Here is a 23,763-nt window from a genome sequence, read left to right on the forward strand (position 1 = left end):
GCGAAGAGTTGACTCATTGGAAAAGACTCTGATGCTGGAAGGGATTGGGGGCAGGAGGAGAAGGGGACGACAGAGGATGAGATGACTGGATGGCATCACTGACTCGATGGACTGAGTTTGAGTGAACTCCGGGAGTTGGTGATGGACAGGGAGGCCTGGCGTGCTGCGATTCATGGGGTCGCAGAGTGGGACATGACTGAGTGACTGAACTGAACTACAGATTAAATTTAAAGAAATTAAAGAAATTTAAATATATATTTAAATTTCTATATATTTCTATATTTTATATTGGTAAAATTTGTATTGGTAAAATGTCTTAAAATTTTTAAAAATACTTAAGTGAAAAACATTGTTTCTAGAAGTAAAACCCCTGAACAGTTTGAAAATATTTGTTTACTACCTACCTCTCCATGATTGAAAAAGAAGCACAACACTGTAACCAAGCCTCCTAAACGGCTGCCGCTGGAAAAGAATATAAGAAAATGTAACTCCAGTAACAGAAATCAGGTCAATCCTAATAAAACCCTGAAATAACATAACATGATAATCTGCTAGTACTACAAAAAGTTTTAGCCACACTAGAACTCTATTATTTACAAAACAGCTTATTTCCTCTAATGTATCATTAGTTTAAAAAAAAAAAAAGTTTTGTTTTTTTAAAAAAACATTCTCCATGCTCAAAATGTACAGAAAAACAGAAACTGACAAGGAATAAAAAATTCTTATTCGTCATGTTACTGTGCACCATGCAACCTGATCTTTCTTTTTTCACTTTTTAAACTTCTTTAGTACCAACTATTTTTCTTTGCATATAATATACATTCAGGAGAGAGGATGGAAGCTAGTACAGAAAACTGCTTTATGATCAGAAAGCTGGAAATCTCCATACTGCCTCCTGCTCCTGGAAATTCACAAAGTGTGTTAGCACGTTAAAGATTTAACTAATTCAGTACTTCCCAAATCCCATCTCCAAGCTACCTTTATACATGCTTGCGAAACACTCGTTTACAGATTAAGTTTTATCATTTGTTTATTTTCAGAAAATTGGGAAACACAACACAAACATCAAAATATAAGAATCTGGCTTATATCTCTAGCTAAGAAACCACAATGGTGTAGTTTGACAGTCCCAACAGTTAAAGCTTCATTTGCTCAGTAAGGGTGAATTACGTCCCCATTCTACTCTGACCGTAACCAAAAGCATCTGAGCAAGGGAAAGGAAGGCTGTTTTCAGATCTGTTTCATCATTTCTTTCATCTCTACTCTTGAGGTCTTTGAGTTCTCTTTAGCTCATGCTGCTTTCTTGTAATTTTACCCAGATATCCTTCCTTCCTTCTATCCACCCAAAAATATGTGTATATCACAGAAAAGCAACAAAGAATCAGACACAGGTATTCTAGGCCATTATGTTTATTCTTCAGGGTGTAGGAATGAGGAAACACAGAGAAGATACATGAGATGGCAGGGATAATTCATGTACCGAGAACATACACCCTCCCCAACATCCCCAGAAGCAAACAGGAAGGGCTGGGATCCCCAGCACATAGGGACAGTCAGCCTTGGCTCAAGAGGGAAGTGGAGTCTACATGTTTAGTGGCAAGGAGTTTACAGAGTTGCTATTTTCCCCATAGAGTTAGGGCACAGAGCCACTTGCTGCTCAAGAGAACAGGGAGCAGTGCTAAAGGTCTGAGGAAAGTGGAGGAGGAGGTATCTGAAATACCACTTGCACTTAGGAGAGAGGTAAGGAGGGAAAACAGAAGGGCTGTAGAGCCCTCTTTAAGGGATCAATAGAAGTTCAAGATCACAAATTGTCACAGAGACACTAACAGTAAGGCTGTGTGATCTTTCTCCACTGGTCATTAACTTGGACCAGCACAAATGAAATATAAAGGGGCAAAGAAACAGCATGCTGGCCAGACAGTATTGAAGTGATGGATTACAGAAATAAGAAAGGCAGATAAAGGAGCTAGAAAGGGTACAGGACAGGGGTTGGAAGTTGGGGTTCTCTCCTCAAGAGGCACAGCATGGCTACTTCAAAAGACCAGCAAACAGGCAAACTCTAGGCTCAATGTAAGTGATGAGACTTTAGGAAGCTTAAGAATGTATTATGGGGACTTCCCTGATGGCCCAGTGGTTAAGAATCTGCCTGCCAATGCAGGGGATGTGGGTTTGATCCCTAACCTAGGAAGATTCCACATGCCACAGGCAATTGAGCCCGTGCCCTGCAACTACTGAAACGTGCACACCCTGGAGCCCTTTGCAACTAGAGAGTAGCCCTGCTCGCTGCAACTAGAGAGAGCCTGTGTGCGGCAATGAAGCACCACTGAAAAGAAAACGTTTAAGAAAAAGAATGCGTTATGGATTTAAATAATTAGATGCTTAAATATTAGGTATTAAAGAGACAAATATATTTTAACAATTAGAACATATTCTAACAAGACAAAAAGCCATAGAGCTACATATTTTTAAAAAATGGTTTCCTGCCAGCAACCCTCCTCCAATCCTATTCACTAAAGATAATCAATAACATTTGTTGTGCGTCCATCCTTCCAAATCCTTCTCTATAACCATACAAACACATATTTTAATGTTATTATACTATTAACATCCCTCCAAAATGTTCCTTTCCTAATTAATCTGTTATTCCTAATTTAACCCAAAGCATTCTTTTCCACAGATGTCACACATTGCACAGTACAAACACTTTGCAATTTGTTCCCCCCTTTCCCTGTTATTGGTCATACAGATGTTTTTCAGTTCCTTGTTATAATTTTTTAAATGATAAAAGAACATCTTTGCACATGTAAAAAATAGTGTTTTTACTTCTATCAAATAGACCTGTGAGACTGTCGAGTCAAAGAAGGCAGACTTTCCAGAAGACCCACTCCAGTCCACACCCTCACCAGTGTGTGAGGGGTTGATTCGCTATAACACAGAACCCAATGTGCCCAGACCCTTTTACATTTTGCCCATAGAAAGGGTGGAGATTTTTTCTCACTGTTATTTTGATTTGTTCTTCCTGCCTATTTGTACAAAGCATTATGTCAGTGGGTTGTGTCATTTTGCTTTCTTCATTTACTCTTCTGTGAATTGTTCTGTTCACATTCTTATCTGTTTTTCTATTGGATTCTGTTTCCCTATTTAAAGATTAGAGACATAAATTTTTTACTGTTATATATGTGACAAAATCTTTTGGTATAACTTATGGTTTATTCTACAATAAAAAATTTAACTTTATGTAGCTAATTTTATAGTAAAATATCAATATTTTTTCTTCTTTCCTTCTGCATTTCCTGGCTTGTCTGTGAAGGTCTTCCCCATCTCAAAATTATACAGTGTTCTCCTATAATTAGATTATAGTGCAGCATCTTTTGATTACAGACAGTTTTGCTTAACCAGGCAGAGAGGCAGATTTTCTGGTATATTGAGGCTCCGCATAGCCAAGAGCAGAGAAAAAACCTTGCTTATCTACAAGGAATGTTCTATGTTCCAATCATTAGGAAATGATATGACTTGCAATAAATCCAAAACAGTGTTCCCAGCATTTAACTTCCTACCCTCTGGTGTTTAAAGACTATCACATAGGTCATTTTATTTTGCTAAACAGAAAAGATGTAGCAACCAGAATATTTAAAATTAATTTTTTTTCCATTACAGTTGATTAGTTGATATTTCAGCATTCCCTAGTGGTTAAAAAAAAAAAAGTTTCTTCTGCAATATTACCACCAACTGTCAGAAAATATGAAAGTTCCTATTGTGCAAATTTTAAAGCATTCTAAGCTTGGTAAACATTTGCCACAGTTATTCATACATCCCAATTAACCTTTTGGACCTTAATTTCCTTAGATATAAAATAAGGGGATAAGAATATAAAAAATCTTAAAAATACTTATCAATTCTAATGTTTAATAATCTTGTAATTTTCTTCTTTCCCAAATCTTTCTGTAAAGTGGATTTAAACCAGTCATCACATTTTGGTAGGCTCTGTTAATCATTGCAGTTTTTACCTCTATATACCAAAGAATTATGAAACATGCAAAGTTCAAAATAAACACAGAAACAAAAGTAATCATTGTTGTTGTTTATTCACTAAGCGGTGTCCAACTCTTTTCCGACCCTATGGACTGCAGCCTGCCAGGCTCCTCTGTCCATGGGGTTTGCCAGGCCAGACTACTAGAGTGGGTTCCCATTTCCTTCTCCAGGGGATCTTCCCGACCCAAGGATCAAATCCATATCTCTTGCATTGCAGGCATATTCTTTACCGCTGAGCCACCAGGGAAGCCTGGTATTAAATTACCCTTGTGTAAATGCTTAAGAAAAAGAATATGAAAGAGTAATTTAGAAACAAATCAATCGAGAGGATTTCAAGTCGCGAATTTAATGAGATGTAAGCCTCAGCACCTGCTAGACCACCAGACCTGACTGAGAGCTGAGCATCCTCCCTTGAACTTTTTAATTGTTTAGTCCCTAAGTCGCGCACAACTCTTTGCAACCCCACGGACGGTAGCCTGCAGGGCTCCTCTGTCCATGAAATTCTCCAGGCAAGAATACAGGAGTGGGTTGCCATTTCCTCCTCCAGGGGATCCTCCTGGTCCAGGGATGGAACCCACAACTACTGTTTGGCAGGAGGATTCTTTACCACTGATCCACCAGGGAAACCTTCTCTTAGGGGCAGGGATACTTTGAACATTAAGAAAAGAGAAAGTAAAAGGTGAGAAAGAGAATGAGAATCAGGAGGGCTGAGAAAAGTTCTCAGCGTGGTCCTGCCACTCTGTTATAAGCAAATAATCAATGCTTTTAATTTAACTCTCTGTCTGCTAGGACCAAGAAAAAGAGTTTTATTTACAAGACTGTGAACTTCTTGATACATCACTGCAACGGTTATAGTGCCAAATACTGAGCCTCTCCTAAGGTAGAGATTCAAAAGGTATCTTTAGAGTAAGTGAAAACATGAAAAGTCTTCAATCAGAACACTGCTGGCATTCATTTTGGGGAACCTTGTGGTTAAACATACATTTCCTGTCATTGGTACTGGGACCTCCACTCCATGATGCACAATTTCCTCCCCATCAGCTCAGCCTTTACCCAGATGCTTCCTTCCCCTCCTGCCTTGAAACCTCACTCTGCTGGGAGAGTCACTCTGTCAGGCTCCTACATGGTTCTAGGCCCAGAGATGAGGCCAGCAGCCTCCTCTATTGTCATCTTCATTAAACCCTGCTCATCAGAGCTCATTTCTCTCACATGCTCTCCTCAGAGCTGTCATCTCCCAACACTCCAGCTCATTCCCAATATTCACAGCTTTCTCCTACCTCAAAGGTACACCGAGTTTCTTAACCCTCTGCTGAGCACCACTGGAGAAAATTATACCAATGTGCAAACCTGTGCTGTCCTAAAATTATAAAACAAAATTTTAAAAACCTGTCAATCACAAATCCTCATGAACTATGCCTCCCAAATACCTTGGAGACCGTCCACTTCTCTCCATCCCACCCCCACTAAACTAGCTCAGGCCACCACCCCCTTCCCCATGGACAACTGCAATGCCTTCCCGCACAGCTTCATTAGGCTGTGCGTCCATGTTCACTCCTCCTACAATATTCTCTGCATTATGCCATCGTTACAAATAAATGAATACAATAACATGAACTACCCACTCAATCCTTCACTGGCATTCCATTGTTCTCCGGAGGAAATTCAAACACCTAAACATGTCTAGGATGCTGCGTGGGATCTGGCTGTGTATATACCTCCAGATCCCTTTCACTATTCTTCCTTCCACCCTAAAACCTGTGCTCCAGTTGCACTGTATTGTTACAGTCCCTCAAATGAAATCACAATGACTGCAGTGAGTAAAATAGCCTGGTGGGGAACAGCACTGATGGCAGAAGAAGAGATTCTAGGAAGAGAGATGCCTACGAGAGAAAACCATGGTATCCTAGTAAAGAGTGATGCTGGGGGTCCCAGAGAGAGAGAGAGAGAGAGAATGTCGGACTATCCCAGGGAGACAGAGTGCTGGGGGACAAAGAAAGTACAGGGATGCCAGAGATATTCTGAAGAAAGAAACCAATGGAATTTTGTGACTACTAGGACATCAGAGGTAGCAAAAGGGGACAGTCATGGATATCTTCTCAGGCTCAGACTTGGGCAACAAACAGTGTGGTTAGTGTCATTTGCTGAGATAATGACACAAGAGGAGGCAGAGTTTGTAGAAAAGACTCCAATATTTTCAACTAATAACTTTCATCAATTTATGCATGCTGAAGAGAAATACTTATCTTTTAAATATTCATATACAACTGTTATACCAAATGATTAAAGATGTGCTAGCCCACCAAGCTAATAGAACATTTGAAAAGAAAACAAAAACAAAAAAACATGGAGCTGGAAAAGTTTGAGCTGATACAATTCACAGCCTATTTAAGACACGTTTTTAACCAAAAATCCAGCCTGTGTAAACAGTAAATGCTGATTTATTAATGAAGAACAAAAAAGTCAAGTAAAATAATGAAAGCAAAATTAGCATAAAGGATAAGAAATTCAACTTTTCCTTAGAACAGGTGAAGGGCTAGGGAGAAGTAAAATCTTGATATAAAAACTTAGTTCTGCCACAGAGCCTAAAAAGAAAAAAAAAAAAAAAAAAACCACTGTGTCAGTTCATAGGTGACTTGGGTTGGGTCATGAGAAGGACATGTACGAAAATTGGTTATATTAACTGTGACTATTCACTTCGGGACAGAAAGTGAAAGTCGCTCAGTTGTATCCAACTCTTTGTGACCCCATGGACTATACAGTCCATGTAATTCTCCAGGTCAGGACACTGGAGTGGGTAGCCGTTCCCTTCTCTGGGGGATCTTCCCAACCCAGGGATTGAGTCCAGGTCTCCCACATTGCAGGCGAATTGTTTACCAGCTGAGCTACAGGGGAAGAAAGGAGGGCATTAAGCAAAATTAAAAGGGAGGTCTGACATACAGACTAATCTTCCAGGTCCTCAAAGTGTCTGGAACCTATTTAGAAATAAAGTAGTTAAAAAAAAAAAAAATTCTAGTATCAAGGAAGCCACTATGAGTCTCCAATGGCCAAGGAAGACAACAGAAGAACACAAAACCGAAAGAGGATTTTCTTTGCACTCTGTGACTGGTTGGTTCCTCATGTGAAAGAAAGGCATTTTCTGATGAGTAGCTTTGGTCTACAAAAGAATGGCCAGGCTTTTCTCACAATACAAATTGAAGGAGGATCTTCAGGTGAGAGACAATGCAAAAAACAAAATAAAACTTGAAGCTCAAAACTCTTTAGAAGAGCTGGAAATTTCATAGAAACTACAGTAAAACATAACAGGTAAAATAAGGGAGGGGGAAAAAAAAAACAGAAAATTATATTTCAATCCAAGAGTCCCCTATCCAAACAATAGGATTTTGAGGAAAAGAGAGACAATGGAGAAGAGAAAGTCATCAAAGAAATAATATAGAAAGTTTTCCCCAGAAGAATGCACATGTCCAGAGGAACAAAGCCTTTAGAATATCTGATATAAAGAATGAAACAAAATCTACTACATCATGACCTTTACTTAAGACATGGAAAAAAGAATCCAAAAGCTGCCAGAGAAAAAATGAACCAGGTACAAAAGGAATTGATGGCAGAACAGCACCTAACTTTTGAAAAGCCATAGTGAATCTTAGAAGACAGTGGAATAAAGTCTGAAGAAAACTAAAGTACTGAGTTGGCCAAAAAGTTTATTCAGGTTTTTAAGGAAAAACCCAAATGAACTTTTCTAAAACCAGTCAAACTAGTGACCAGTATAGTGTGGAACCAAAAGACATAGGGTTCCAGGAGAGAGGCCCCAAGGTTTAGGAGTGGGAAAACTGAAATGGTGAATTTTATATATTTGGCAACATATAAATTATTTTACAGTTTACTTGTGGTTTATAATTAATTGGTATACAAAAAGTGAAGGAAAACAAAATAATAGATGACTCTTAACTACAAGAAAAAAAATGTTTCCACATAAACAATTATTTACCCTACTAGACTCAGGGCTTCCCAGGAGGGACAGCAGTAAAGAAGCTGCCTGCCAATGTAAGAGACACAAGAGATGCAGGTTTGATCCCTGGGTTGGGAAGATCCTCTGGAGGAGGAAATGGCATCCCACTGCAGTATTCTTGCCTGGAAAATTCCATGGACAGAAGATCCTGGCAGGCTGCTTTCCACGGGGTCACAAAGAGTCAGACACGACTTAGTGGGCCAAGCACAGAGCACAGCACTCGACTAAGCAGTGCGCAATATTTATTTGGTCTTAACAACATAAATATGGACCACTGTCTGAAAGTCATTTCTCTGGACAAAGAAACGGATGGGCGATGGGGACAGACAGGGCAACGGACTGGTGCTTCATTTCATCACAAAAGCCAACACAGAAAATGACAATTAACTTTAAAATCACTCTAGTAAGTCTCATACCCAGCTGTAGAATAGGATAAAAAAAAAAAAGCTGAATAAACTTATTTGGGAACTTGCTGATTTTCTCTGGAGAAAGAACTATAAGTAAAACAATCATAAAAATTTTCCAGGTAACATGAAAACAGACATTCTTATTCATCACCAAAGGAAATAAAATACTATATTGTATTATTTTTTAAGCGAGGATAGTGGGTACTATACTATAGTAGATAATCACAGAGATGCATGAAACATAAAATAAAGGGTTTCATATAACTGTTTCTTATAAAGCCCTAAAAGAAAAGTTCAGTAAAAGTATTTTCCATGGAGAACAACAAACAAAAGCCCAGGGAGACAGCAGGGTCTGGAGAGGTAACAGGCAGCACAGGTGGACTCAGAGTCAACTTTATTCACTGCTCACTGTTTTCTCAGAGAAGGCGATGGCACCCACTCCAGTGCTCTTGCCTGGAAAATCCCATGGACCGAGGAGCCTGGTGGGCTGCAGTCCATGGGGTCGCGAAGAGTCGGACACAACTGAGCGACTTCACTTTCACTTTTCACTTTCATGCACTGGAGAAGGAAATGGCAACCCACTCCAGTGTTCTTGCCTGGAGAGTCCCAGGGACGGGGGAGCCTGGTGGGCTGCCGTCTATGGGGTTGCACCGAGTCAGACACTACTAAAGCAACGTAGCAGCAGCAGCAGCAGCAGCAACACTGTTTTCTACAGATCTACTCAGATGATGCTTAATCTAGAATGGAAAGCCAAATGCTGAAGGAGCCTCAAAACCAAGAAGAGGTATTTTCTGGGCACCCTGGAGAACACTGAATAGAAAAGGACTCAAAGATTCTATAACATGATCTAAAAATCTTACTCAAAATTAGGTGCTGTAATGATTCTATTTCTTGTCTTATTAACTGTGGGGAAAGGATTTTTATCCATCCTTCAGCTACAGTTTCTGTACCTCTCTACAGAAACTCTAAAGATGGTGGCAGCCATAATCATCAGTGAGAGACTAAAGAAAAAACTAAGCACAAAAGTGCTGGGCATCGCATTTCTCTGTGAAAACCTTGAATGGCTTCATGTCATTATTTTACCATCCTTAGACTAAAACCAGACAAAAGAATGGCTTGGCCTGGCTGCCAGATAATGTCCATAGAAGGGGCTGGTGGTACAGGTGGATGGGACCACATTCTCACCACTGGTGCGACCAGATTGCAGTAGAGGAAGGAATAGGAGTTTCACAGCTTAGACTGGGGATGACAGGGACACCCAAGCAGTAGTCCAATCAAAAAATCTTGTTTCCATTTTGTCCTCTGAAAGGAAAATGAAGAGATGTTCCTTGGCAGAAGGGAAGGAATCGAAAAACAGACAGACTGAAGGATAGTGACAAATAAAGAATAACTCCTTCGAACTCTATAAAACCAACAGGGGGATGAGCCCTAAAATAAAAACACATCTAAGGGACATCCCTCTTTCAGGGCTAATTCTGTCCTATATTAGTTTTCCACTAATAGAAACATTCAAGGTTTGTTTTGAATTCCTCTAAATTTCAAAGGAAGGCAAAATGATTAAAGCCAACAAACTTGTGAAACAGATGTACTTCTGGAGCACACATACACACACCCAGACAGACACACACACACCCAGACAGACACCTCTATCAGAGAAGTAATAGAGACAGACAAGTCCAGCAGGAGTGAAAAGGAGAGTGAGGTGATATGGAGAGGCTAGGCCTCCTTGGGTAAAAGGCCTTTCAAATTCCCAGTTTCAGTTTTTATGAGGCCCAAATAGTTGGTTTCCTGTTCCCTAATTCCACAATACCTCTGTATCCCAGGACCACATCCCTCTTTTATTTGAACTAGTCAGAGTATTTCTGGTGAGCTATTTAGAAAAAAGAAAAAAGAAATCCTGTTTAGAAACTCTCTTATTATTTGTATACATCTTTTATATCAATAAAATTTATAATAAATTTGTTTAATATGTATTTTTTTCCCAGAGAGCTGGCTGTTAAACATTTACCAGCAAACCATAACTTCAGGGTGAATAAATAGTTATATGTACCATCCAATCTATTCTTACTTAACAATCTCAATTTCCAGAATAATACTAAAATCAAACAACAAAGAAGAAAAGGATTAATATTACTTGCATGACATCTGCCCTTCAGGTCCAACAAGAAAAGCTTTTGGCATTTATCAATAAGAGAATTCCATCTCTCAGGAATGAATGAATTTCCCCAAGAAGCAATGAGGACTTTCCTAACTGCCTGTTAACTACTCTCACATGTTCCAACCTCCCTGCAGAACGGAGACATGAGGGGTCTTGAGAAACTGGCCCCCAGAAACTGTTAGTCTGCAGCTGAGAAATATCAGATTATCTTATGAAATACATAACTGTAACTATGACTTAACAACACAGCTTGTAGAAAATAACTAACAATAGGTGTTTTGAAGAAATACTAAAACACTGAGAATTCCAGACAAAAAGGTATATTATGAATAGGTCGTGTTTGCAAAAATGTCTTACTTCATCTCCTCAAGTCAGAGCTTGGCAGCCCAGCCCCATTTCATTGTTTGTGTATGTTTTGTTTTCCCTTCCACTTCCATTTCTGCTGAAATGAACTGGCTTACTTGACTTCAGAAAACTTAACACAGGTATTATTTTAAGACACTTCTGGATTTAAAAACATCATACTCAATTTGCCTATAAATTTCTAATCTGCTCAAGAAATTTCAACTTTCATTTCTCAATAGAAACATAGTTTTTATAAACAGATTCTAAATTCAATTGAAGACATCCTCCTCTTTATTCTTAACCCACATGTTAAGAAGTCTGCAGCTTTATCCCACTTTATAAAATTAGAAGGATGGCAAACCTAACAACCAGGGAAGAAAACAGTAAGAATCACCTAGTAATCTGAGACTTCTAAAAATATTCATGTCAAGAACATTTAAAAACGGAAGGAAAAAAAAATGATAGAAAAAGTGATGGAAGACTTGATTCACCGTAATATAAACCCAGGTCCCTGCTGGAGTATAATTTACACACCTGGGTCCCCAGGGTGCAGTACAACTGCCAAGAGAACAGAAGTGACTCCACAGTGCTCATCTGGGGATGGTGAGGCTAGGAAGAGTCTAGACATTAGGATGTGTTTGGACAGGACTACAGAGATTATGCAGGGAAATGAAAATGTGTGACACCAGTGTGGTCTCTTTACCCAAGCATAGCTCCAGAGGGTCGGCCACCAGGTACAAGAGTCAGACAACACCAAGGGGGCCGGCTGGGCTCAGAGCAGTAAAATGGGTGCGGCTGAAACAGGACGCGGCGCTCAGAGCTGGGAGAAGAACCAGAGACAGCTATTCGGAAAGACCCAAATCCCCTTAAGGTAAAGTCACTCCCTCCTGATGCCCCAGGCAGTGAGTGGTCTACAGATTTTTTTTTTTAGCCTAAAACAACAGTAAGAAATAAGACTTTACACCACAACTCAGCACACATACATGTATATACGTATATACAATAAGCAACAAACAGAAGTTTCTCTAAATAACACCTATTTTATAAAGTATGGTACGTGTTATTATTCATATTTGAATATATATGAATAACAAATATGAATAATAACACATACCATACTTTATAAAATACCATATATACCACATATATATAATATATGAATATACAATATATTCATATTCCTATTATTCATTTTTTTTTTCACGTAAGTAGGAATTGCTGGTCCCAACTCACTAAACTGATCTTAAAATCCCCTACGAGGTAACACCCTCCTGTTTGACAGACTACTGAAGCGGTCACTGGCTGACTCTGGGGTGAGGTTACTGTCAAAGGTCACATGAGTTCATAGCTCAGCTTTGAATCTTGTCCCTCTATTGGTCACATTTCTGATTTCCTTCACTTGCTTTGGAAGAGGTTTCCAACCAGTCTGGCATTAAGCTCATTCATCAACCAGCCCAACTCTTTGCTCCAATATGATCTTCCACAATGCCTCCTCAGTCATTTGTATCCCAGGAAAACTGATCTTCTTTCTACCCTCTCCCTATCCCAAAATGTCCACTTTTGCTTCTCCCCAGGGTTCTTTTCGACTCCACCTATCCAAAATGCTCTGATCCTCCAAGACAGAGCTAGATCAACTGCTCCAAACAGAACAAATTTCTCCTGCCTCCAGAACTGAAAGCACTTTATCCTTGCTGTCTATCTTGTACTGACACACGCCCACCACCGCTGCCATCTCCAACCTCACCCCACCAACATGCTCTCAGAACCCAAACATGCGGTCTCAAAAAGAGACCACTTAGTATGCACTCCAGGTGCAGACTGAACAAATGAACACGGAGGGAGAACACTGCTCTCTGCAGACTGAAAAATCTCTGGCCAGGGCCCAAAGCACCAAGAATCCCTCAGCCAAAACCAGAGCCTCACATTCTCTGCAGCAGATATTGTGTCTTCAACCTTTGAAATAATTGTCATCGTAAGCATTATAAGAAAATGATACAGCACGCTTACTTTTAGTGTTTAGAAATTCTTTCAATTAAAAAAACAGTATAACTATAGGTTAGCAATTTAGTAAGAATGTCATGTTCCATGTTTTAACTTCTTTTAAAGTCTGATTTCCCAAATGCAATAAAGACAGCTGGGTACTACTCAGCAAAATGAACAGATTCCCTCCAAACTCATCTAACTTTGGCTCCTCATGAGACAAAGCACCCTGGCTTTGCTTTCCTTCAAAAGTCAGCCTCCTCTCCTGCTTACCAGATACTTCTGTTAAGTTAGTTCTGTGTATCTTGTTTCAAAAACAAAATTTTTCACATCATCTTTTAATCAAGAATTTTCATTTCAGTCTCCCCTAATTACATAATTCAAAGAACTTACTTAGAGCAAAGTCAGAAATATTAGCATCAAAGTATCTTAAATCTTTATGCAAATATATTTTAAGTTGATCTTCTAATAGCTTCCTCATTTGACAAATATTATCAAGCAACTGGTATATACTCAGATACTGAGCTAGGATGCAAGAGATCTTTGAGGTATTAAACTGTAAATGCCACACTTTCAAAGCAAAGAAAACAACAGGATAATAGCAGATTCACACGCATTAACCCAAATTGAAAATTACATACATACGCTATACTCCTGGACCTCAACGAATCAGGAAGAAGTCAAAAAAGAAAATTCTAAAGATACTCTGAAGCTAAAATAATTCAAACAAGTAGTAGAAGGAAGGATCAAAAAAAGGAGAAATAGAAACACAAAACTCAGAAAATATGTTAATCTTTTAGTTTTAGAAATGTTGCTCACTATGAAGTAAATGAAGTCAGTTACTAAATATCTGTATAGACTATATTTCTATTTAAAATTAGCAGAATAGTCACTAACACCATTTGACAATAAATGGTCCTTTCCCTTATGTTCCCAATATTTTATGTAACCAATATATACTGCTTATGTACAAAAGCCCACGAATATTTAATATTTATCAAATATCCCCGCCCTCCTCTACTTAAGCCTTTAAAATTATTTTAAATGTGGCTGACTATGCCAATGATGAAATCGTTCAAATGGGAAATAATTTTGTATCTACTAATAGATATATTAGAAATGACATTGTCATAAAACTGAACTATGTCAATCATCTCACTGTTCTTACTATTCTAGTATACAGTATAAACCATACATATTAAAAATGAGTAGTCTCACCTTAAATATGTGCCATATATGAAGAACAATGCCATCATTAGTCCATTTAAAATAAAAATTACAGCAACATAAAAGCAAGCAGGATCTCCCAATCCTTTAAAAATTAAAAAAAAAAGAATGCTTTAACTATAGATTACTTTATGTGTCCGACAATTCACATTAAAATGTGACTATTTTGAAAATGGTTGCCAGATACATTTAATGGTTGCCTTGGCTCCCATATGAACACACGACACTAATGTGAAACATAGGTAAGACCAGAGAAGTAGCTGTAGTGGTTATGAAACAGGGCTGCAAATTCATGGATACTCCTCCTGTAGAGGTCTGGGGTCTGTGCCCCTGGTTTTAAGTCTGGCTGGGCTTGTGACTGCTTCAGCAGACCATGGCAGAAGCCATATGGAAGAGGCCATGCAGTATCCAACTTGGAGCCCTGAGCAACCACATGAGAAGCCTAACTACCCTGAGATACTAATACAAAAGCACAAGATGCATGAAAAGGGCACTTGTAGGTGTTCCAGTGAGGCTCAGCTGGGCTCAGCCTTGCAGGTACCCCAGTCAAGCAGCCAGAATGTAAGTGAAGTAGCTCCAAGTTAATTCCAGTGTTCCCAGCCATTTGAGTCTAGCAGAGTCCTCTGACATCGCAGAAACAAACCAACCATTCTATACCCCGCCCAAATTCCCTACTAGCAGAAACCATAAACATAATAAAAACCACTAAGTTTGCCGTAAATTTATTATACTGCAACAGACAACAGGACAATATCATGGAAACTTGCCTTCACAGCTTTCAATAGGGCTGAGTCCTTCTCCTCTGGTAACTGTCCAACATATCTTGGTTTGAATACCAATCAAATCCATTATTTTGGTATAAATCCTGTACCAGCTGGCTAAGATTACCTAATAGGAAAAGAGAGGGAGACATTTTAAGAAAAAAGTATCCTCAACAGTTTCCTTACTAGAATATTTTTGAGACATTTTGATAATTGACAAATTTTCCCTTCCTGTACAATTCTCATCTGGGTCTCTTTAAATCTAGTAAAAGGAGCTTCACAGTCCCGTATGTAGATTCTTCACTGGTCAGTCTTCACGTGTTCACCCAGGGCTAAGAATAAAATATAACAAAAGATATACAAATCTGTAATCTTCAAAAGCTATAAAATTCAACTAAGGGATACAAAACAAGAGTTGAACAAACAGAAAGATATTCTATCTTCCTGAACAGATTTAATTTTTCAAGATGTGAATTCTTCCTCAAATTAATTCATAAACATAAAACAAAGCTAAGCAAGATCTCAAGTGTCTACTGAGATGTGTTATATGGAAAAGACAAAACGGAGATAACTGAAGAAAATGTCCTAACAGATAATAAAATTTGCTACTTATATAATTAAAATAGTGTGATGCTGGCACAAGAATAGTCAGACAGATCAAAGTAACTATGGCAGAGGCAGTGGAATGCCACAGGTCTCTCTTCGGGGCTGAGGCACTCATTCCCTGAGCAGTGGGGAGGGGTGGTGGCTGACAACCCTCAGCTGGGTTTCTCTCTGGGAGCTATCCTCTGCAGTAGAGAGTAAATTCACTAAAGGTCACCCTCCCCAAGGGTAACTGCAGCCATAACTAGTCAACAGGGGGGAATACAAAGGTCAGAGGCCCTTGCTTCAGGTAGGACAACTCTGTAGGGTCATCCCAGTTCCAGAGCTTCCCCAGAGATTGGCTGAGGCCTCTGCTATGACCGGATCACAGCTCAACTCCTCCGCCTGCCTCCTCCTAATTCCTTCATCCCCCTTCAGATATTGCCCTCAAGGGTATTCCCCTATATACTTCAGGTACAGATCTCCATCTTAAAGCTTATTTCTCAGGACCTCAACCTAAGGTAACACTGAACAGCAAGTCCAAAAGTAGTTGAAAGCATATGTGTATAATAATTTTGGAAATAATAAGAGAAGCAGGCAGAAGATGGACCACTCACCCAAGTGCTGGGTTACACAGAAGACCATTTTGAAAAAATAAAAGGTTAGATTCCTGCCCCAAAACTGAGTATTCAAACAAATTTCAGATAAATTAAAACTGTAAATCTCAAAAACATAATTATAACAATTAAGAATAAGTTTTTTTTTACATATATGAATGAATAAAAAACATACATCTAAAAGATTCATAGACATGATAGCTCTGACAAGAAAAAATACATTCACATCATACTGTACAAAGCTAAAGGGCAAACAAAAAGCTGGAGAAAATGTCGTATCCGTATAGCATAGTATTAACTTCCTGCATATAATGAGCTCTTACAAAATGTCAATAAAAATATAGACAAAGGGCATGAATAAGCAATTATTTTTAAAAGTGAAAGTGCATTTAATACATAGCACTGAAAATATACATGTACATACACAAATATATAGCAATGAACAAAACACATCACATGATCTTAATTTTTTTAGCCATTAAATTAGCAAGGATGCAGAGAAACAGGCATTTTTAAAAACACTGCCCATGGTAATTTTCATTAATAAATCCTATCTAAAAAGCATTTTGGCAACATGTACCAAAATCATTAAAGCCTATATTCTGTTGAACTAAATAGTTCCACATCCACAAATTTACAGTTTAAAAAAACATAAGTATATGTGTATCCCCATCCACAAATTTAGAGTTTAAAAAAAAACATGGATATTTGTAAAGATTTTGCTTCAAGAATGTTTACTGAAGCTTTAGGATATTTTAAAAGTTGAAAACAACCAAAATTATCATAAAAGATGAACTAAATAAACAATGGCAGATTGTATTACTGCCATAAAAAATGATGCTATTGAAAAAAGATGATTTAGGAAGATGGTTTTAAATATTCTTAAAAGACAAAAAGTATTTATAAAAAAAAGTGTTGTGTGATCCCATTGCTGGAAAAGTAAATGCAGACATGCACAGAAAGTACTCAATAAGCACTTTGGTGGTTATTTATTGGTCTCTATCTCCTCCATAATTAAGCAGGCTAACTCAGTTCATCTGGAAGTTAGACTCCTCTCACTCAAAGGGAAATGACCAAGAGCCCTGATTAGTGCTGACACTGAGCCCAAGCCTGAGATCTCTCAGCACCAAGGCAGCCATGGCCCGCTGCACCGGGCAGCACCCCTTCTGGCAGCATCAGCATGCTATGAGGGGGCCAGGGGAGTGTGCTTAACAGGAGAGCCCCACGAGGGATGTCACCCAGGAAGTCACCCCTTCTGGCAGCATCAGCATGCTATGAAGGGGCCAAGGGGAGCGTGCTTAACAGGAGAGCCCCAAGAGGGATGTCACCCAGGAAGTCAACCCAGGTAGGTCCTGGAGAATGCCTTAGGGATGCATTAAATAGTTACTGATAGCACTGCCTTCCTATCTCAGCTCCTTTCTTCCATTCCCACCAGGGGAAAAGCGCATCCGATTAAATGAAGAATCTCAGGTAAGGAAGAAACAGTATTCGGCAAATAACACATAAAGGTAATGTAATACCTATAAACACATCAAATCTAGTTCCCACATCTTCTAAACCATGCAATCATAATACTCATTTCCATAAAATCATTAAAGACCCCAAAAATTAATCATGATTTTTTTCATATTCCTTTCTAAGAAAAGATATCCATTTACTTTTTTAAAAAAGATAAAATTTAATATATTGAACTAGATCTTAGATTTAGAATCACCATTTAATATAAGTAATACTTTATAAAGTAAAAAAATCATAATTGCAAAAGTATCTTACCTCAGGGTAAAGATTGAACCTTTTTAATGTATTAATAACAAGGGGATATTCAGTCAGTTTATCATTCATAATCATCCATACTCCATTCAAAAATGAGGGTGCTTCCACAATAGTCTTAAAGTAGGAGTAATACAGTCCCTGAAACAAGCACATGTTATAATAAAAAGTACATAATTACTATGCCTCGTATTAGCTTAAAATAAAACTTAAATATACTGTTTTTTAAAAACAAAGCAATCACGCACGTAACAGCTACAATTAATTTCACAGGATTCTGGTCACTAATAAATGCTCAGGTTGCAAAAAACTTACATATTTTAGCATAACCTTGTCTTAATTGAACAACTGATCTCAAAACAGCTTAAAAAATAGCTTTAATATTTAAAAAGTCATATAACTCAGAGAGCATGCTCATTTAGGAAACCCCTATAAACCCTGGTGGGCTGCAGTCCATGGGGTCGCTAAGAGTTGGACACGACTGAGCGACTTCACTTTCACGTTTCACTTTCACGCATTGGAGAAGGCAATGGCAACCCACTCCAGTGTTCTTGCCTGGAGAATCCCAGGGACGGGGAGCCTGGTGGGCTGCCGTCTATGGGGTCGCATAGAGTCGGACACGACTGAAGAGACTTAGCAGCAGCAGCCGCAGCAGCATAACCCACACTAATTGAAGAGTTAGAAAAGGCTTCTTTCAGTGTTAGAAAGGGTTCTTCTCAGCTCAGCTTAAGTTAAGAACCCTGCAGAACTGGAGCTGTGAAGACAGAAGAGAGGGACCATGGTAGTACTCCCATTTTGAGGAAAAAAATGCTTTACTAGTAGTCATGTATGATGTGAGAGTTGGACCATAAAGAAGGCAGAGCACCGAAGAACTGATGTTTCTGAATTGTGGTGCTGGAGAAGACTCTTGAGAGTCTCTTGGACAGCAGGGAGATCAAACCAGTCAATCCTAAAGAAAATCAATCCTGAATACTCATTGGAAAGATTAATGCTGAAGCTGAAGCTCCAATACTTTGGCCACATGATGTGAAGGGCTGACTCCAAATGCAATATAACTGGTATCTTTATAACAAGAGGGAAATTTAAACAGAGATATAGGGGGAAATGCTTCATGAAGACAGAGGCAGAGATTGGAGTCATGGTACCTACAATGCAAGCCAAGGATTGCCAGAACCATGAGAAGCTAGAATGAAGTCTCAGAGAGAACATGTTCCTGCCATCACCTAGATTTTAGACTTCTAGCCTCCAGAACTGTGAGAAAATAAACTTCTGCTCTTCTAAGGTACAAGTGCTTTGTTATGACAGCCCCCCAGGAAACTACAACCTACCTTGTTTATAGGTTTGATTTTGGAATCACGTAAATATCTTATATAACTAAAATTTAAAACAAAAAAGTTTATATGCCTAAATATCCAAAAAATATATAAGAATTATTAAGTTGGCAAAGGATTTCAAACAAATTTAAGATATAGTAATTTTATTGTACATTCCTAGTTGAATATACATTAAAGTCAAAAATAAAACCACAAACAAGTTTTAAATTATTTCTAGTAATCATTTTTAACAATGTATTTGATACTTTTATTCCTCAAATATAGGTAATGTGAAACCAAGATTCTCAGGCTAACAGAAGAGATACAAATTTAATATCAAAAAAGTAATTAATCTAAATTTGAATTTAGAAATATAAATAATTTATTTTTTCTTTTTAAAAAATTGCTTCCTAATTCTATCTACTAAAAAGGCCTAGACACAATGGCCAATCTAGCATAAAATACTAGCAATGAGCACCTCTATCACCAAAATTGTGGCCTCTAAATACCATTTGCTACTGGAAGGAATCAGGGCTCCTTAGAATACTGGATGATTCCAGGTCTGGAAAGGAAATGTCTTCCAGTACCAGAAAGTTAAGGAAGCTACATAATACTAGTGAGGTCATATCAAGGAGGGTGTGTGTGTGTGTACATGTTTGTGTGTGTGTACACACACTCAATCATTTCCAACTCTTTGCAACCCCATGGACTACATATAGCCCACCAGGCTCCTCTGTCCATTGAATTTTCCAGGCAAGAATACTGGAGCAGGTTGCCATTTCCTACTCTAGGGGATCTTCCCTAGAGGGAAGGGATAGGGATCAAACCCATGTTTCTTACGTCTCCTGCATTGGCAGGCAGATTCTTTACCACTGAGCCATCTGGGAATCCCAAATCAAGGAATCACAGAGCCAACTGCAAGGACTCTCACCAGCAAAAGACAGGTAAGTTTAAGAAATCTGTTAAAATCTATCAGGCCGTAAACATACACCCAAAGACAAAACTCTGCTTGTCACCATTAAAAGATGCTAGGGAAGCAACTCATTTTTCCGAAAAGTTGTAATAGAAGGAAAGCATCAAGCATTTTCCTGTCTTTCCTGTGTAAAGTGTAGCTCAGAGAAAAAAGCCAAATAAAGAAGAACATCAAAAGTTCTTCTTTATGGAGTTGTTATGGTTAGTAAATGCCCGTTCCCCCAGCCTATTTAAACACTGATTGATATTTGATGATACTAAGTAACTGTTCTTCAATATTTTCAAGTATGACAATGATACTGTGGTTAACAAAAAAGTCCTTTATTTTGAGACATACATGAAAAATATGTACAGATGAAATGATACGGTATCTGAGGTTTCCTTTAAAAAGAGATGGGTATATGAAAATGTAGATGACAGAAAAATGGCTATGTGTCTTCAGTTGTTGAAGCTAGAGGAATGGATAGGGGGACTTGGGTCTACTCTTTCTGCTTTAAAATATCTGAAAATTTCCATGATAAGAAGCCTAAAATATTTAGATTATTAAACTACTACAATAAAATAGTACAGGAAAACTAACCATTTCAGTGCGAAAAGCCATCTCTCTTTCCAATGTTGAGAGGTGAGAAAAATGACGATCATTTTCAAAGAGGTGTGTTATATGACTCCTGTAAAACAAACAGTAACAAAGCAACTGTGTTGAAACTTATACTAAGTATAATTTTAAAAGAAACTCTAAAAGCAAACATAAAATATTAATACTCTACATATTTGCACTTAATTTTGTGATAAAACTCAAACACAACAGTCTCCATATTTGCTCTTCCATTCAATATATCTTATATTTCCACTAAAATTTCTCTCTATAAGAAAACACATTCAAATTAGATTTTAAAATTAGAATGAACCAGAATAATGATACTATAAGCCAAAAACAATAAAATTATAGATTAAACTATAAATGTCATTGGGTTACTATTTCAGAAATGTCTGATTTATGAAATTCATATTTCTTCTTATCCAGAAGATTAAAAAACTTAATCTTCTCAATGTGAACACTATATTAATGTTAAACAGTTTCAAATATAACCTCATTAATAATATATCTCTTTTTTATTAAAAATTGCATTATTCTGGCTCTGATTTATCAATTAAACTACATTTTCATACTAGTGTGCTGCATGTAATATATTCATCCTTATACTGGAATTATTCATATATATATGAAATAGGATGATAGGCTGTAAACATCTGCCTAAAATATACCATAGGAGAAAAACGTTCTTACCAGTGCAACACTGCTGCAAAGGCAGCTGCAAGAAAAAAGAAACGTAAATCATTATTTTAGCATTAAAAGTGTTTTCACCTTACAGAAAAGCATTGTAAAGATAAGCATGATAAAGTCTGGGAACTGTAGATCCTGAACTCATAGGGAGGGGATAAAGAATGGGGACTCTTCAAAAAAAGTCCCAGAGCTCTGCTTAAAATACCAATGGACTAAATTATAAAAGAATTAAGCATATAGCTATAATTTTCATTCACTCAACAAAATAAATGAGGAGCTATTAATATTATTTGCCAACAACCATACAAGAAATGTTTGGATGGAAAGTTCCACAAACTCAACTGCAAGAAGGATAGAACTAATGGTGAGAGGCAAAAGAATAAAGATATGGTAACTTCAGGGAACAGGACTGGAGAGGGATAGAAAAAAGGAACTATCACTTCGATACATGCTGCAATATCTGAATTTTTATAGTAAGTTTTAATATTTTTAAACAAATTTAAAACAAAACAGGAAGGAAGAAAAAGAGGTGGAAAAAGAAAATAGAAAAACTGGTAATAAAACCAGTCTCATACAAGAATCAATTGTTTGCCTTCTATACAAGTACAAAGAACACATTAAAAAGAATCCAGAAAACAGTATTCTTATATCACAAGATTCATCTTATTGTAGGCTTCTGATTAAATAACTACAAGGAAACCAAGTATGAAATACTCTTAGAAATGAAAGACAAACAGCTCAGATCTTATTGTCTTATTTTTATAGAGGTATTTCTATTTAAAATTTTAAAATTCATTTTACCTAGAAGACACTAATGGTTACAAAAGACAAAGAGTTACTCTTTCTAGATCATTGAAACTACAAATATTTAACTAGGTTTGTCATTTGACATTTGTTTGTAAAGTGTTCTTTGATCTTTTGAAACTTTGATTTCTTGTTGAGCAATCTACTATCCACTTCCTTTAAAGATGTCATACCACCATAATAAAATTTGGGCTTTATTTTATTAATGTCTCAACTACTATGTCCTGAATAAATCATTCTTCTGTTATAGAATGTAAATACCACCTTTATCATGCTGAAGAACTGTTACACTTATACTTTGGTAATCCCTTAGAGATTATAATTTTGACATCATTGATAAATCGGAGAAGGCAATGGCACCCCACTCCAGTACTCTTGCCTGGAAAATCCCATGGATGGAGGAGCCTGGTAGGCTGCAGTCCATGGGGTCGCTAAGAGTCGGACAGGACTGAGCGACTTCACTTTCACTTTTCACTTTCATGCATTGGAGAAGGCAATGGCAACCCACTCCAGTGTTCTTGCCTGGAGAATCCCAGGGACGGGGGAGCCTGGTGGGCTGCCGTCTATGGGGTCGCACAGAGTCAGACACACGACTAAAGCAACTTAGCAGCAGCATTGATAAATAAATATGGGAAGAATCTACATGTTTACAGCACATATATGTTATTATCCATAAACATATAGATTCAATTATTCCAACTCTCTTTTCAATTGCCCCTGACAAAACTCCTATCAGTAGAGCTAATAATATAAACTTAACTCATATTTCTTATTAAGTCTTTCCTGGGAGTTTTAACACTTTTTCTCCTGCTAATAAATATGAAATTTTGTTTTCATTATACTTCACTGGATATTGTTAATGTATTTATTTTTGAAGTGTATTTATTTGTAATGTATTTCCTTTGCTATACAATTGATTCTTTTAGGGTTTTTTTTTGTTTGTTTATCATCTCTAATTCTCCATTTTAAGTAATATTTTTAAAAGATAATTTTGTTCCTGTTTAATAATTTTACTATTTTAGTTTATTCTTCCCATGTGACAATAATAATAAACTTCTAGAATAATACTAAGTAATTCTGACAAAAGAGGGCAAACTATTCTGGGCACTTTAACAGAAATGCATTTTACATTATGCCTTTAAATTAGCCTCTGACCTTCACAATTCTGCAGTAATACATATGATTTTTCAAGATCATCCGCTCTCTGCTCCCTCAGAATACTATAATTTCTCAGAAGGAAGACACAAAGTCCTTTTGGTGCCTTCCTTTAATTCAATCCTTGCAACACTAGTCAATTCTTGGATTTCTCAGCATCTGAATGACCCTCTTTCAGTTTCCAATGTTGATTCATAATCTGTCCAATGTTTTAAATTTCTGTTTTCATTTCAATTTAACAATAACAATAGTTAATTAGTAGCAGTAGTAGTAATAAAGCAGCTAACATTTGAATTCTTATTACCTGCCAGGCATTTTTAAGTGCTCTACTTGAACTAACATAGTAAGT

The 23,763-nt window shown here is 37.5% G+C and overlaps 1 protein-coding gene across 2 annotated transcripts in view; it reads right to left on the bottom strand.

Moving 5' to 3' along the window:
- The window catches only part of DPY19L1 (dpy-19 like C-mannosyltransferase 1), a 92,984-nt gene that overhangs the window by 53,368 nt on the left and 15,853 nt on the right, over positions 1-23,763 (bottom strand). For both annotated transcript variants that reach the window (XM_086396523.1, XM_086396522.1), the window contains exons 2-7: positions 21,459-21,483; positions 20,751-20,838; positions 17,889-18,026; positions 14,923-15,043; positions 14,147-14,240; positions 405-462 (exon numbers count right to left, since the gene is read on the bottom strand). In XM_086396523.1, the coding sequence (XP_086252649.1) occupies positions 405-462; positions 14,147-14,240; positions 14,923-15,043; positions 17,889-18,026; positions 20,751-20,838; positions 21,459-21,483 (524 nt within the window). The remainder of the gene's footprint in view (positions 1-404; positions 463-14,146; positions 14,241-14,922; positions 15,044-17,888; positions 18,027-20,750; positions 20,839-21,458; positions 21,484-23,763) is intronic.

This window comes from Bos grunniens, chromosome 4 (assembly GCF_055505025.1).
Source record: "Bos grunniens cultivar Pamir isolate PY7600 chromosome 4, Bosgru_T2T1.0, whole genome shotgun sequence".
Lineage (NCBI taxonomy): Eukaryota > Metazoa > Chordata > Mammalia > Artiodactyla > Bovidae > Bos > Bos grunniens.